The sequence below is a fragment of the Orussus abietinus genome, unplaced genomic scaffold, assembly GCF_000612105.2.
Source record: "Orussus abietinus isolate OABI.00-Male unplaced genomic scaffold, Oabi_2.0 scaffold4, whole genome shotgun sequence".
Lineage (NCBI taxonomy): Eukaryota > Metazoa > Arthropoda > Insecta > Hymenoptera > Orussidae > Orussus > Orussus abietinus.
The window spans coordinates 2,437,552-2,453,562 of NW_019396014.1; the positions used below are offsets into that span (position 1 = coordinate 2,437,552).

Consider the following 16,011-nt stretch of genomic DNA (forward strand, 5'->3'; position numbering starts at 1 on the left):
CTGGCAGTCAGGGTCGCCAACGAGCCGCGGCTCACTTCACCTCACTTTGACCCGAGCCTCGGTGGCGAGAGGTGTGTCTGCGGCCGCGGACTCCTCCGGCGAGTCTCACCAGTAGTTGCATCGGTGATCGTTGCGTCGAGTCCCTCGCGCCTCCTTACCCCTCGATGCCTTCAACGTGTCCAACGATGTCCCAACTCGCAGCGTATCGCGGAGTGTCAATGTAGTACTCGTCACGGGGGGCAGACATCGCGTCGAAGGAAACGCAGTGGCAACGTCCGAGCCCTCGCCGACATCGACCCGCCGAAGCACCTCGAGAACACGCGCCGACAGGAAGCCAGCCCGGCGTCGAACATGGACCAGAAACGCGTCTACAAGATCGTCTTGACCGGGGGTAAGGAACCATTTTTTCATTAATGACCACGCGTTTATTCCCCGACACCTGTCCTCTACCCCGCTACTCCGACCGGCTGCTCGTCCGCGAGCGGTTCCTCGATTACTCATTTGGGGGTTAGGTTCGTTCTCTATCGAAAGCACGTTTTCGGCCCGAGACCGACCACGGGGGTCCTTTTTGTTTCCTCGACCCTTGTTCCCGCGACTCCATCTTGCCTTTCGTCGCGAGAACGTGACATTGTGCGGGAAATTTAAACGTGGGCAGCCTCTCAGGGTCGGCAATTTTTTTTTTACGATCGCGTCGCGGCCACGCTTGCCCCTAGAGCGTCTTTTGTTTATAACGAGTTAATTGTACTTTAAAATAAAGCACAAGCAAGGTCGGCGCGTTAAGTATCTCTTAGCGGCATTAAAAAAAAAAAAAAGAAAAATATGCATCCCGACTTCGTGTCGGTCGCGTGAACGTGGTTTTGTCCTTTATCCGTGATAGCGTTTGTCGTGAAATTACGACTCTTGCAACTCCGGTTCTTTGGAATCGCCTTCGTGTATTTTTCAAAGAGGTACTCCCCGTTATCAGGCGCTAAACTGAAAAACTCCTAAGGGGACGAAAACTGGTAACTCGTTACATTTAATCATTTCCGTTTCGCGATATCGCGGCATCAAAAAATCGACCTTCGCTATCGCCATTTGCGAAGTCGGTTTCATTTCCGCGCTTGACGCGGAATTTATCGAAATTACGAGCGCGCAATTTTGTGGTCACTTTGTATACGAGCGGCACGGAATAATCCTGAGCGATAACACCGACTATTGCGTATACACAAAAAAAAAAAAAATACGTTTCCCTCGGTACAAGTTCCCGACGCGCGTATTGGAGACGTCGGTCGGAGCTCGGTTGAAATAATTTTAATCGAGCCTTCTGTTGCGTCATTAATCGGTTATCATAGGATAATAATCGTATATTTTAATTCGTCGGTATACTCGGTAAATTCCGGTAAAAATGAGCACGCGCGGACTTTCGCCGAGGTTTTTAACGAACCGGTCGGCAAAGGCCGAACATAACCTCCGCTCGAGGCACGGTAGGCACTTGGAAGAAATCCGCTCGTGACGTCGGATTATCGAGGAAAAGTGCGCACTTCCGAATCCCAACGAACCCCGGGACTCGCGAGAGGTCTTCGCCAGAGAAATGAAATATCGGTCGACGGGAAGAAAGGTTAGGTCACCGCAGTTAACGGGGCGAGCTCGATCAGCTGATCGACCGCCGCGGCTGCTATTGCGCGCGACTATACCCGGAGATCGACATCGATGCGCGATACTTGATCACCGCTTTATTTTCGATATATGTGCCCTCGATCCGGATCACTTCGGATGGACGTTCTTATCCCGCAAATCCATTGTTTTGATTAAACAGTCGACGCTGAAGAAAAAAAAAAAAAAGAAATAGGTATCGCGTGCGCGATCAATTTCCAAGTTTTTTCTCTCTAGGGAGTTAACCTTGAACGACGGTCGTCCGTCTTCGTTGTCTTTTGGTTTCAGCCAGGGCGAATATGCATCTCGTAGTTTTCTACCCGTTCCAAGCCCCGGACTCGAATTGGCATGTTTTCATAGCTTCGGTCGACTCAATGAGATGGACTCCAATTATCCCTTACGTTACGTACGGGTGATGGACAATACCGGTTTTACCTAGTTTCGATTAAGTATTTGAGTTCATTCGGGTCGCGAGCGTTCGATCGCACTAATTACCAAGGAGGCAAAGATCGTGGCGAGAAGCGAGCTCTCTCGGGTGGTCCGTTTGCCGTGGGAATGTCATGCGGATGACGAGATGTGTCGGATTACGAGGACGAAGACGCAACTCGATGCAATTCCCGGACTATCACCGGAGAACAGCTGCCGACTCGGTTTAATAGAGAGAATTGCCGAGCCAGTCTCGGGTCGCGTTGCTCGCGGATCTTTTGCGATCCCTTTAATCGATGGAATTGATCGAACGAAAATCCCCGGGATTCCGACGAGGCTTCGGGTAGCCCCTGATCGCTTCGCGTCGATTCGCCTCCAGGGACGACAGTCGAATAAATTTCCCTTCCCCCTTGCCTCGCATCCCGTCCCCCTAGACTGTAGAAAACGATCGTCGATCGTTCCAATATCTCGAGTCCGATGCGACGTAATTTTTAATATTATTTTCATGATTTATTAATAATTATTAATTTTGACATTTCCAGGTCCGTGCGGAGGCAAGACCACGGGTCAAACTCGGCTGTGCACGTTCTTCGAGAACATGGGCTGGAAGGTGAGCATGCCGTTCTTTGAGCCACTCTTAGACTTTTTGACTCTTTGGAGATGCGAAAGACGCGAGAATCTCGAGGCACTCGAGAACCTTGAAAAAATCTGTACAAGGAGGTCTCTCTCTCTCTTTCTATCCCGAGCGATTCGCCACGCGAAGTCGCTCCGCGCGGTTCCGAAACGAGCCTCGGCTCGTTCTCGAAGGATTTTCCGAAATTCCTTTCCTCGGGAGCTGTTTCCGCCTTCGAGGGAGGAAAAGGCTCCGGTCTCTTTCTCTCCTCCCGTTCTGGCTTTTCGTTTACCCTCTTTCCGCCCACGTGGCGGTTTCTACGCCTTTCCGACTTCTCGTCGATGATTCGCCCCCTCCTCATCCCCCTCGAATGGGCCGGGACTTTCCGCGAGAGGGGCTAACTCGACTCGAAACCAGTTAAAGGGGAGAAGAAATACGGAGCTTCTCCGACGCAGGAAGGAGTTCCCCTAGGGGTTGCGCGAACGTCTCTGAGAGGGATGGAAAAATTGGGCGGAGGACGGTACGAGGATAATGACGAGTACGGGCGCGATGTAACGAGCGGGAACTGAAAAAACAGAGTGAGAAATTGGTTTGGGATGTCACCCTTCGTTGTGGATTCGATAGAGTGGTGGTTGTCTTCTTTTTCAGGTGTTCCGTGTCCCCGAGACAGCGACCGTGCTGCTCAGGTATGCCATCACATCACACGCTATCAAATCTCTCACTTTTTTATCCCCCCCGGGAAAGTTCGCGTTGACCGCGCCCTCGCGAATCGGCCTTTTCTCGCGCCGAGGGGAAGCCGATAAGAGAAATAGACGGAAAAGGAAATAAAAGGAAGGAGAAAGCAACGAGAGAAAGGAAGTCGAAAAGAAAAGGAAAAATCTATCGAGATTTTGGTGTCCTTCCGGAGAACGAAATGGCCTCTCGTCGCTCCGGGTAGCGGCGACTCTCTTTTCTCTCGTTTTTTTTAGGAGGACCTTTAAAGTCCACCCCCCTCGCCGTGGTTTAAGGATATACCGACTTGTCGAGACGATTGCATTCATCCTCCGTCTGCTTTTTTCCATTTCAGCGGCGGCATCAAGTTTTCAGACCTGAACGCGGAAGAGGGTGAGTACCTGCAAATTTTCAACTTAATTCGAGATCGCTTGTCTCGCCCTATTCGCCTTTTTTGCCACCCCTCGAAACGGGGGTGTAACCGATGTCCCTTCGTTGGGCGATAAACCCTCCCGTGGAGTTTACGGCGTCCGTTTAATCGTTATCCGCTTGCATGTATTCCTGTACGGGACGGTAAAAAAAAATCGAGACGCGGGTTTACATCGATTTATTTGCGGGGCGGTGCATCTTGGTCGCGGTCGAGGATTTTAAACCCTTCGTTTATTCGAACGACTGCAAGTTTAATCGTCTTTGGGGGGATTCAAACTTGGATTCTCCGCCTGTGGAGGACGTCTGTTTTCCCGACCGAGAGCGAACGGCGGTGCAACAGGTTCGGATTAATCGGTCGCGAATTCATTGCCGTGGCCGGACGAATCCCCGGTGCCGAGGAAAGGGGAGCAGGGATGATATTAGTTAGATAATCTCTGGAGGCTCCTGACGTAATGGCTTCTTCTGAGAGAGTCCAATGCCGATCTCTTGGCTCCTCGCCAGCGAGGAAAAAGACGCGCGCCGGGAAAAGGCCTCGAGACGACGAAACGGAAGGACCTAGGAGGGCTCGGCTTTTATCATTTAAGGATCTTCGCCGAAGTTGGAGAGAAAGGGGGGAAAATGTCAAATGATAACACCCTCGGATTATCCGAAGTTTCGGAGGGGCGCGACTCTCTTCGAGAGGTCCTCCGAAGTCCTCGACGAGGTCGGGTCTCGGGAGAAGCGGATACTCGCGATATTTTTGCAACGTGTTTTCGCCCATTAGTCCGGGTAAAATAATTCTCAGGGTTGAGCACGGGACCTCTCCCGTTTTCCTATTTCTCCTCGTAAACATCCGTGGGGAGTTCATTTCTCGTGGCGTAATTTTAGCGGCTAGCGCTCTCTCACCCGGGAACCGTAGAAACGAGGCGTGGGAATTCTTCTCCACTTTGGCGAGGATTATTTTTATTCTTTTTTTTTTTTTTTTTCTTTCCTGTCGACTCCTCGCAGGGTAATGGAAAGATTTAAAACGGACGGAACGCAGGATTCGGATGATGTAAGGCTCGTCTAAGTTTAACCGGTGGCGAGGTACACGGTTTCGACGTCGATATATCGTTAACGAAATGCGTGCTCGACCACTCAGCGGGATCGTAACACCTAGACGTGGAAACGTTTCGAGACAACGACCAGTGCCTTTTTTTTTTCTTTTTTCTACGTGGCTCGTGACGCATCTACGTGTTACCGAACGTTCGTCGGGTCGATAATGCCTTCGACTTTACGGAGGAAGGTGCCAATCGCCAATCGTTGAAGCGGCGATTGGCAGGTCCAGGACTCGCCAAAATCGGCTGCACTCTACTTAAACCGTTTCCTCACAATTTTAGAAACGTTTTCCTAACACCCAATCCATAAATTCAAATTACCTCCCCTCCCCGTTAAATTTCAGGCTATATTTAAAACTATATATCTCGATTGCGTCAAGGCAGAAAATCGTGGTCCTCGAGTCTCTTGGAGATTCGAAGGCGGATAATTTCGCGAAATTATTATCGAGTGGGTCGCAGCATTTAACTCGTGATGCGTTACAGTCGTTTGTGGGTGGAGGACGCGCGAGACGTAAAAGAATACGATGCAACCCATTCTCTGGCAATTATGCAAAATAAAGAGAGTGGCCCCTCGCCAGGTTTTCGTCAGGCCAGGGTGACTAGACGAGGAGCGATTTACTTTAGGATCGCGATATGACTGTTCTGATTTTTTTTTTATTATTTTTTTTTTTTTTCTTGGGGCTCGATCGTAGAGTCCCCCTTTCTCATTTCTTCGGGCATTTAGAATATATCGATATCGTTACGTCGGGCGATTACCGAGGGAGCTTCTAATCCGCAACCTTGAGGCCGTCACGAAGAGGGCTTCCGGCAGGAGTTGGCTTCGGCGTGTCGTGTCCACCTCTGGGAATTGCTCCTCCCCGGTGGGATTCTGCGTCGGGTGATTGCCGGGAATTAAAGGAACGTCCAGGAAAGGAAGGTCTGGATTTTACGCGGATACGGTCCCCGTCGTCTTTTAATATAATTCCATCGGGAATGGCTCCTGACCCGGGCGGCTCTCCCCTCCGCCCGCCATGGGAGAAAATTCGTCCTTGCCGGTGGAAATGCCCTTTTCTTTTTTTCTGTTCCCCCTTTTTCCTCGCCGATCGTAAAACCCGGAGAAAGTAGAGGCGCGGTCGTTTTCCTCGGTGCAGGCCAGCGCGAGCCTATTATTTCCCGTTGAACGAAAAGTCTGCCTCTTCCCGCTTCCGAGGTCGCCGTTGCACCTTTAACGGTGCATCGCGTTAAATAAAGTGCAGTTTATTATCTCGGTTGTACTCGGAGCTGGTCTCGGTTTATCGCTTTTTGTTCTCGATGAAGGCCCGAGCGGAGATGCAAAGTAGCGTTTATGCGAGTCCAGTCCGGAATGCGAGTCGCGCGCGATGAGCACCAGAGTACCCTTTTATTTTTCATCTCTGTAGCTGGACCGATGGATTTGTTGTCTCTTTTCTTTTTCTTTTCTTTTTTTTCTTAACCTCTTAGTGGCATGTGATTTTTATGACGCGCGGACGGTCCGGGGTGACGAATCTCCTTGGTCCCTGATCGTGGTCTCGCGTCGCGCTTGGAGGTCGGCCAAATCTACGCTCGAGGGAGATGCGACGAGTTCCCATCGACGGCAACCCCCCGTGCCACGAGGTTGCACTTTGTCCTCCGTCCGCGCATCTCGGGGAGCGTCGCGACGCCCCCGAATTTATCCAGGAACCGACGAGACGCCGTCCTGTCCGTGCTCGAAGATCGGTGCGATCGAATCTGGTCGATTTTTAGAGGACTCGAGGGAGGATGAATCGAGTCAAGGGTGCCATCGGGGGTAGGAAATCCCATCGGTCGACCCGGCCAGGACCTCGATTAGGGCGATGAAATTTGCCCAGGTGCGATACGCGGGTCTTCGCCACCCCGATAGCTCTCTCTCTCTCTCTTAATCAATTGGCGAGTTATCCGACGTCGGAATCGTTTGAACGGGCCAGGGCGAGGGTTGAGTAAGCTCCTTGGAGCCGGTCCAAAGGGGAGGTGGTCGGGAAAAAGCCATCGGCAGGAGGCACCACCTGGCCGATGGCGTCGATTAGCCGTGGAATTGCCTATTAACCGGCACTGCCAACGGCCGAGAGATTAATCCGATCTCGGCCTCGACCGATAATTAACCCCCTTTGATAAGTATGCGCAGACTGACGAAATCCGACGTCGTCGTCGTCGCTGATCGACTCGCGTCAATGGTCGAGAATCCGGGCTAAGGTTTCGATCCGCACTTTGTTTCCCCTCATATATATACAACGCGGTCTTTACTTCTCGCGTAGCATTTATGTGGAATTATTCGAGCGGAATCGTAGACCACCGCAACCCGGGGAGATACACCTGGTGTCGAGGTCGACCTTGTCGGCGCCGAAGGCCACCCTCGGGCCACCGTACGGGTCGACGAGAGACGCACCTCGCGGGGAGATAACGCGCGTCGAGCTCGTCGGGGGTGGCCGGAGGGTCAGGAGGCTCCCGGGGGCGGATCGATACCCCAGTGCCCCAGGAACGTCCTGTCCAGGACCTCTCCCGTACGGCTGGGAGGCGCTCTCAAGGTCGGCCGTCCGGACGAGGTGAAACCCAGGAAGGGGGAACGACTGAAGGGTTTGTTTTTTTACTTTTCCATTTTTTTTTTTTTTCATACCACTTGACGTTTCGCGGGGATCGACGAGAAATTTCGCCCCCCTGGGCGCACCTTCCGTGAGATCGAGAAAGTGGATTTAGCGAGCTACCTTGAAAGGTAGGAATTTATTTTTATTTCTTTTTTTCCCATTTTCTCACAGCGAAAGCGAATCAGCCCTTGTCCGAGAGCGGCGGGAAAAGGGTGGCCCCTGGCCGGGGCGAGGGATTGCTCCTCCTCGTCGGGCTCTCCCGACCTCGAGGCCCTCGATCGTTTTTTCCCTCCGGGTGACCTCGGGAGGCCTCGAAAATAAAACCGAGCTCCCTCGGCGTAATCGCCGGGAGACCCTGGCCACTGAAAATAAAGCCGCGGAGTCCGGGAGAACCTCGTCGAGGGGCCGCGCCTCGTCTCCCCGAGGGACGGGAAACGGGAATGAGGGTCTCCTCGGGGGCTCTTCGAGTCCTAGAATTTTCGGGGGAAACGGGAAACTACATGAAGCACGCTTTCCTTCTGCCGGACGGCCCCGCAAGAAAAGGGAAGGAAAAAGGGGAGCGAGCCAGGAGGAACCCCGGCGTTCGGGACGCACCCGTCTGGGAGGTTCCTTCCCGGTCGTGGCTGGACCCCGAGGTGCCTCCAGGACCGCTCGGGTCTGGCCGAAAGGAGTCCAAGGGTACCGCCGCGCCCCGAGGTCCTGTTTCGGTACTGGATCGGGCTCGAAGGCGAAGCCAAGTGGCCGGAGCTCCTCAGGGTGGACTCTGGCGCGGGTGAGTCCCGAGCAACCCCGCTAGTCGCCGGGTCTACCTAGCTCCTCGTCGAAGGGGACAAGCTAAAATTCATCTCGCTCGGCTAGCTCGCGACGCCCCTCGTATATTATCAGCCGCTAGAAAACCCGCCTGTGCAGTCGTAGATAACCGATCACCGAACCTGCGGGACTTTTTACGAAACGAGAGGACTCCCTCCGATTTTTTCGCGAGCGGAATCGCGCGATTAGCCGGCAAAGTACGAGAGGAACTTCCGGACCGACAGGAGGTCGAGCCGCGACCTCGGACTTGGAAGCGCACCTTGAGGTGCTTCGAAACGAAGAAAAAAGAGGCGAAGCCCTCTCTCTTCTCCGGCTGGAAAAACTGACCGGAGAAGTCGCATTTACGATCCGACTTTGCGATGCGATTAGCGCGGAGGTGGCAGATAAACTCGGCCTTGACAATGATTTGCCTCGACGAGCGTTCTAGGCAATCGCCGGGTCGAGACCATTTTTATTTCCCGTTTCGTAATATCAACTTCGACGATTCCGACGTTCTGGCATTTGGCGGAATTAATCGAAAGGGCACGAGGAAGGAAATTGGCAGCCGAGATTTCGACGTTTGGACGGGTCTCCTCTCTAGGTTCCGCTTGGACTCGAATACGATTTGATCGCGGCTCGAGAAGTCGCCGGCAATCGCGGATTTAATCCCGATCGGCCGATCACCCTCGACAAGGTGTTCCGGCTCGTGCGCCAAATGGAACGGGAAACCGACAAGGACGTTACGTAGCCGTTTAACCGCGACTCGGTCTCTCTACTTTGTTTTGATTTCGGTGGAAATAAGCGATCGCTCGGGACGGTTGCGCAGTCGGCCGCCATTGCCACGAATATTCGGGACAGGTGCTTTGGCAGGAGTCGTCAAAGAATACGTTTCCCGTTTCCTGTGTCATAAGCGGCTCGCGCGTAACGCTCCGGATTTACCCCGAATTCGGGTCGGACGAGAGGTCTCTTAAGCGAATCTTGAGAGAAATTATCCTCGAGGCTCTTAGAAAATTTCCTCGATCTTGCCTGCCTTCGCCTCCAGCTCGCTTTTCCTGGTTCTCTGGTCTCCTCGCTACTTGGAGGAACTATCGCTCGTTGCGTGGATATTCTCGTATCACGTGTCGGTCGAGATATCGACGAAACGACGTCGCGAGATTTTCGCCGACCCTCCGTCAGGCATTTATGCGACGTCTTTCCTTTTCTTTCGCGTCACCTTCCTTTTTTCCCCGACCGACCAGACGTCGCGACGACGGCGACCCCTTCGTTAATAATTATTAATCGTTAATCGGCCCAGATTGAAGAGAACGCAACGATTGTCGCTCGCAGACGATTACCCTGAATCTTCCGCAGACCCTCTTTTTTATTTTTTTTTTTTTTTTTTTTTTCCTCGTGAGAAGACGAAGCTACAATCTTCCCTGTTTTTCCGAGTAAACAGGGCGAACCTTGCTGGCCGCAGGAGCGAACGGCACTCCCTGACCTCGTCCCTGTACTTTTTTTTTCCCCCTTTTTATTTTATTTTATTATTCCGGCAACCTACTCGGAATTTTAGACGGCGGAGAAAGGGCGAAAAGGGACGAAACGAGCGGGAAGAGATGGAGGAGTTTTAGAGGACGAACCTCTCGCTCCTCCGGCCTTCCGCGGAAAATTGCGCTTCCGATAGAAACTGGATATGAGATTTTCCGCGATTTACCTGGAAGGCGTTGCATTTTTTACCGCTTTTTTTATCGCTCCTTGCGCCCCTTGCCGAGCGCGATACGCGCCTTTGGCGCCTCCCCGAGAGCCCTGCCTTCTGTTTTTCACACTTTTTATGCGTTCCCTATTGCGTCCGACATGCGGCCTCTTAAATGTTTCACGAGACTCTTTGGAGCGCGCTCAAAGGGGATTGACATCTCCTTTTTTTTTGTTGGCTTCCTCAATTTTTTTTTTCTTTCACAAGACCGCTTTCAGCTCCCGACATCCTCCCCTTTCTTTTCTCCCTGTCCTTTTCTGTTTTTTTTTTCTTTTCTTCTAGTGGTCATTCTCTCTCGAGGAATTATTTTCGTCCGGTCATCCAAGACATGCAGGGTTTGCAGACCTCGAAGAGGAGGATGCTGCCAAAAATTACCAGGAACCTATCGGTCCGAGTATCGAATCGTGAGCGTGTCGATCGAAGGAAATACCGAAACGAGGCGAATTACATTCTCGGAGCGGTGAATAAGTGCCGCTGAAACGATTCAATGAGTACTATTCGATATGCCAGGCACCGCTACGCCTGCACCAATTTTTTTTTTTTTTTTTTATTTAAACTTATAACCCCAAGCCGCGACTAGGCGCCCGAATAAGGTCTATGTGCACAGGTGACTTTCGATCGAGTCGATATGTAAATGGGGGAAAGAGCATGGAGGGGCCTGAAACGTTACGTTTCATCGATGAATCCGGCTCTCTGGGTGCTTTTCGCCACGAGGCGACCCCGGCAACCCGAATTGCTTCGGTATCTTCATGCTTTACTTCATCTAGGAGGTCTGCCTCGCAACTTCCACGAGCCTCGTTTTCTAAGTGGAGCCAAGACTTAATTGACACGGTATTAAAAAGGATGTCGGGACTTTGAGCCATTTTGGTCCACGATAACGCGGGATAATCAAGTTTCTGGAGTGGCTCTGCGGAGATCACCTCGAAGGTACGCGAGCCCGCAAATGTGCCAATTAATCCGACGCCACTCGCGTAATTGGAGAACGAGGAGAGGACTCGCATGGTCCGGCAACTTTGCGAACAATTATCTTGGATCCTCTTGGACGAGTTCTCGGGGAAAGACTTACGAGAGACCTGTCTCGTCCACGTAGACCACCAATTTGCGTAAACCGCGTAATGTTCCCAATAGCGGTAGCCAATATGTGCCGAATTTCTCCATGCAAATCAACGTCTTTTGCGGCTCGCAAAAAAATCCCCCTCCCCTGACCTCGCCTAGATTCGTTTCGGATCTTCATCTCGAGTCGCATCTCCGGACCGTCGCGGAGCTTCGTTGCGTTATCGCGTTATCAACGAGCTCTCGAGTTAACCCAATCCTCCACGACGACCTTAGCCAAGATCGGCGGTCGGAACGCCGGTTGATAATGATTGCTTCGCGATTGGCTTACTTCGTTTTTTTTTTATACTCCTTTTTTTATCGCGCCGAGTGGACGCAAATTAACTCGAGAACTCGGCCGGTAGTCGTTCATGGGTGTCATTAATAATTGGTACGCTTACGTTCAAGGAGATCCGCGGGTATCGTTAAGCATTGATATACGCTAAATATGTGTGATTGCGATGTTTTTTTTTTTCTTATCGACCCCGACGCGGTTATTCGACGATTTTGTCCGGGCCTCAAAATGGACCAGCGATGATCGGTTTAAATCGCCCTAATTGGCCTTGGAAGAAATTTCCGGATATTTTTTCTTCTCTATCGTTATTTCGCCCTTATATCTTGAGGATTTTTCTTTTTTTTTTTTTCTCCGTACCGAAAACTCGCGTCGAGGGTCTTTGCCGTTGGGTAATCGTCATCCCGATTTTGTCCGTCTGCTTCAGCGTTCAAGTTCCAGGAGAATCTCCTCAGGACGATGATCCAAATCGAGAACACGTTCTTCCAGCTGGGTGAGAGCTGCTCGAGGAATTGCCTTATAATCTGTGATCGCGGTGCCATGGACGCCTCTGCATGTGAGTACCACCAGCCACGTTTGCCAAGTAATTTGCGTAAGAAAGATTCCCCTCTAGAAATATGTCGGCGCCTTGCCGATCGGCCGGACCATACGAAATTAGACGCTAACCCGTGAACCGGCGTCGCCATTCGGAAAGGGTATCTCTCGAGACTCCTCCGAGACCACCCCGACCGCGAGTCGATTTCCATCACAAGAGTCCTGCTAAAAAATCGAACTAGCCCGATCGAGGGACCGCGCAGACCCGTTACGAGTTCTCGTTAGATTCTTTTCGTCTTGGCGGGCGAAGGGAAATTTATTTATAAATTTAGAAGGTCTCGTCCGGCGTCGTAGGAGCTCGAGCGCGCTACGTCTAACCGCTATCGGTCCTCCGCAGTTATTTCGAAAGACAAGTGGGAGCTGATGATGGCCTCGAACGGATGGAACAACGTGGAGCTCCGAGACAACCGGTACAACCAGATCATCCACATGGTGTCGGCGGCGAACGGGGCCGAGGAGTTCTACTCGACGGAGGACCACGCGTGTCGGTCGGAGGGCGTGGAGGTGGCCAGAGAGCTCGACTACAAGGCCGCCGCCGCCTGGGTGGGCCATCCCTACTTCGACGTGATCGACAACTCCCAGGACTTCGAGACCAAGATCTGCCGGATGATCGAGTGCGTATGCCAGAAGCTCGGCATCGACACCGGCGACCGGCTCCGCTCGAGCAGCCGCAAGGTCAAGTTCCTCGTCAGGGGCCCCCTGCCGCCTGACTCGGAGTTCCCGCCGTTCCAGGACTTCGACGTCGTCCACAACTACCTCCAGAGCAAGACGCCGAAGATGCAGGCGCGGCTCCGCAAGCGCGGCCAGAAAGGTGGGACCCCGTCTATCGAGGCCCCCGGCGTGGCCCGCTTCCTCGGGTCCTCCAGGGTCTGGTGGGGCTTCCGGCACAGGAAGCTCGAGTCCTGACGAAGGGGGACGAGCACGGAAGGTTACGTTCCTCGTCCCGAGCCTCGCGGACCCACCGGACCCTCGGGGGGCCGCGACCTCGAGATGCCACTTCGGATTTCATTACTTTTCCGGGTGGTGAGATCGTCGGTAAGGTCGGACGCGCGCAGGGGAGATGTAGGTAGTTGTCCGAGATAGACGGGGCTCGCGGGTCGAGCCCCGCGGCGAGAGATGGCGCCCCCGTCGCGGGTTGGGGCGATTCGAAAAGTTACCGACGGGGGTTTCCCGATTCCCGAGTTTGAGTCCACTGCCTGCGCGGGTTCGACCGATTAGTTTTGCGGAAAATGGAAATTCGCGCTCGCCGTGCGTTAGTCGCGCTATTCGAGATTAATGGCTTGCCTTTACGTCCGCTAGTTAGGACGCGCTCGCGGGCTGAGCGTTCGCGGTGCGACATAAATGTATTTTTATCGGTTACTGTATCAGGACGGTGCGATGTATGGATGTGGAAATAAACGGGAGAATTACCCCCTGTTTTTTTTACTTCGTAGGTCATTGGTCGTACATTCACACGATCAGACGGCCGAAAATGTGCGGCCAGGTTGTGGAAGTCAAGACACAACTGACGCACAGGGATTACTTAAATATGCTAGCTCAGAGGGACGATTCGCACTTTACTATTTTTAAGCTGCGAAGGTGCTTCCTCATCAACAATCAGTACTTTCAGCTGGACATTTACCGAGAGCCAGGACACCCCAGGTAATATCGCCGATCGTTCTCCGTCCCGTTCCCCCCCGCTCGTCGACTCGATGCGAAACCGTTACGATTTTGACAAATGCGTTTTACGCGTATTCCGCAGGTGCAAAGGTTTGATGCTCCTCGAGACGTACACAGCCTTGGCCGGCGAAGACCTCAAGCGAATCTTACCTCAATTTTTGACTATCGAAAAAGAAGTTACGGGCAATCCCGATTACAGTATGTTCAATCTCAGCCTTCGCGAGGAGTGGAACTCCACGAATAAGTATTGCCACAATCTGCAGGGTAGGTCTGGACGTTCTTCCAATGGTTAAATGACGTTGCCGAGTTGGGGCAATACCGAAAGGCTTGAGGAAATCTAAAGGCAGCTCGCTAACGCCGAGATCGTTTTCCAGGTCCCGTTGACGGTGCCATTTCGGAAAATAAGCCGGACTCGTCCGAGACGAAGGGGTCCTCGCCCAGGAAACAGAACTGCGGGGCCGATGCGAAGATCAACGGAGCTCGAGTGAGCGTCAACGGCGTCGATTTCTCCAGGAACGGCGTCAACGGTACGAGAAACGGGGTCCATCGTAACGGGCTCAAGGAGGAGAAGCAGCCCAGGACGACGAACGAGAGTCCTTTGAAGGAGGCGGAGGAGAGCAAGAACGTGCACCAAAACGGCGTGAAGATATAACGTTGGAGTTAGGTCGAGGGAACCGGAGGACTTTAACGGCGCGAACGGGAGGATATTGGAAAACTCCATTATGCCCTGACAAATTGTTTTCCACCGAGACCGGAGCAATTCACCCCTTGACGTTCGGCCGCGGTCACTCGTGCGCTTTCGCGCTTTGGAGTCGATTGTTCTAATCGACTCTGGGGGCGATTCGACCTCTTCTTCGTTAGCGCGTACTTAAATGTTAGCTTACGTTTAAATTTAAATGGTGTCCAGAGCCTCGTCCTTTGCGTATACGCCAGACTCTCGTAGGTACGTAGACGGTACCGACGGTACACGTAGTCCGACGTGGTCTCGAGTACGCTAAGTATTTTCGTAATTCAACCTAACCGGGGTCTATCTTCGTATGTACTTCGACACACCTTTTACCGAAAGTATTGTCTCGGCGCCAGGTACGGAGCAATCGACGACCGCGACGGAGAAACCGAAGGATGCGAATGCACCGCAGAGTTGCCCGAAGGCCGTTAACTTTGAGCTTGAAATCTAACACGAGAATGCCGAACAGTGGACCGGTGACCGGTCGTCAAGTGTAATCGGAAACGCGTACTTAATCGCGATACTCGTTACGCGAGCGCTGATCAGAACCTCGTAACGAAAGCGCCCGAACAATCGGCGGCGAGTTCGGGGCGGTAAAACTAAGCCTTTAAGGTAAACTCCCGAAGGGTGTCACGAGTCGAAAGTCCCGCAGGATCCGTACATCGGCGAGAGGCGTCTCGCGTCTATCCTTAAAGTATTACAAGGCGAGTCGCGTAAGTAATCTCGGTATCGTCCGGCGAGTTCCTTTTTTTCGTGGGATAAACTGGCAGTTCTTCGCAGCTCTCTACGGCGAGACTTCCCTGAACGAAGCTTTAATTACCGCTAGTATGTACTACGTTCTCGTATATTTTCTTTCTCCGAGTCGGCCGAATTCGCGAGACCGCCTCGTGGACGCGTCGCGGTGCAATGCATCTCGGTGCTCTGTCGGTACAAAATTAACGGAGAGCACCTTACGTATTTATTTCCGAAAACGCGGTACCTAGTTAATCTACTTAGGGCTAGAGTAACTCGACTAGCGAGGCGTATTAGTACTTAAGGGGCAAGTACCTCGAGTAAGTGATAGAGTATTGTAAATATACATAAACGGCAATCCTTCGCGTTTGATTTTCGTCACCGCGTCGCAGGCTCGCGTAACTCCGCGCCGTGGAGTCAATTTTATGAGTCGGCGTACTTAAGGCCCTTAAGTGCAGTCATCGATCCGATCGATCGGTCCTTGGATCGAAAAATCGGTAGAACACGTGGCTCGATCGGAGGGGACACAGTGCCGGGCTGTTGACACTGCCGGATGGATCGGACCACTTGTCGCCCACTTAATTAACCGGAGACCGAGAACGGACTGTGATGATCAACTTTTTAACTTCGACTTAGATTTTCTCTGACGCACTGCTAATATATTCGTCACAGATTTTGCCGCTACCGGAGACAAAGTGCCTGTGAAACATTCAGACGCAAAAGATGGAAGGGGGGGGAGAGACAAAAAGATTAAACAAATATACTAGATATATTTTCGAAGAATCGACGCAATAACGAATCGTTGGTGCACTCGAGTCTGTCGTATCCCGAATAATCTGACTTCGCAATGTACCTATGATCGTGAAATAAATTGTGGTTTGCCTGACGAACTTTTCATCTACTTGTAACGTTTTGT

General features: G+C 52.3%; 1 protein-coding gene across 1 annotated transcript; it reads left to right on the forward strand.

Annotated features, from left to right (window-relative positions):
• The first annotated feature begins 56 nt into the window (after window positions 1-56).
• LOC105695741 (TRPL translocation defect protein 14) lies at window positions 57-15,985 on the forward strand. The gene is made up of 9 exons (XM_012417611.1): window positions 57-391; window positions 2,601-2,668; window positions 3,320-3,357; window positions 3,738-3,775; window positions 11,811-11,939; window positions 12,315-12,788; window positions 13,411-13,618; window positions 13,719-13,900; window positions 14,011-15,985. Exons 1-9 carry the CDS (start codon window positions 352-354, stop codon window positions 14,286-14,288), a joined length of 1,455 nt encoding a protein of 484 aa, XP_012273034.1. The 5' UTR covers window positions 57-351; the 3' UTR covers window positions 14,289-15,985.
• Window positions 15,986-16,011: the final 26 nt, after the last annotated feature.

Excerpts from the sequence above, each read along its gene's own strand:
- LOC105695741 (XM_012417611.1), top strand. The coding sequence starts at position 352 with ATGGACCAGAAACGCGTCTACAAGATCGTCTTGACCGGGG. Across the intron at positions 3,776-11,810 it reads AGACCTGAACGCGGAAGAGG|CGTTCAAGTTCCAGGAGAAT; the intron begins GTGAGTACCTGC and ends CGTCTGCTTCAG. Across the intron at positions 13,619-13,718 it reads CGAGAGCCAGGACACCCCAG|GTGCAAAGGTTTGATGCTCC; the intron begins GTAATATCGCCG and ends CGTATTCCGCAG.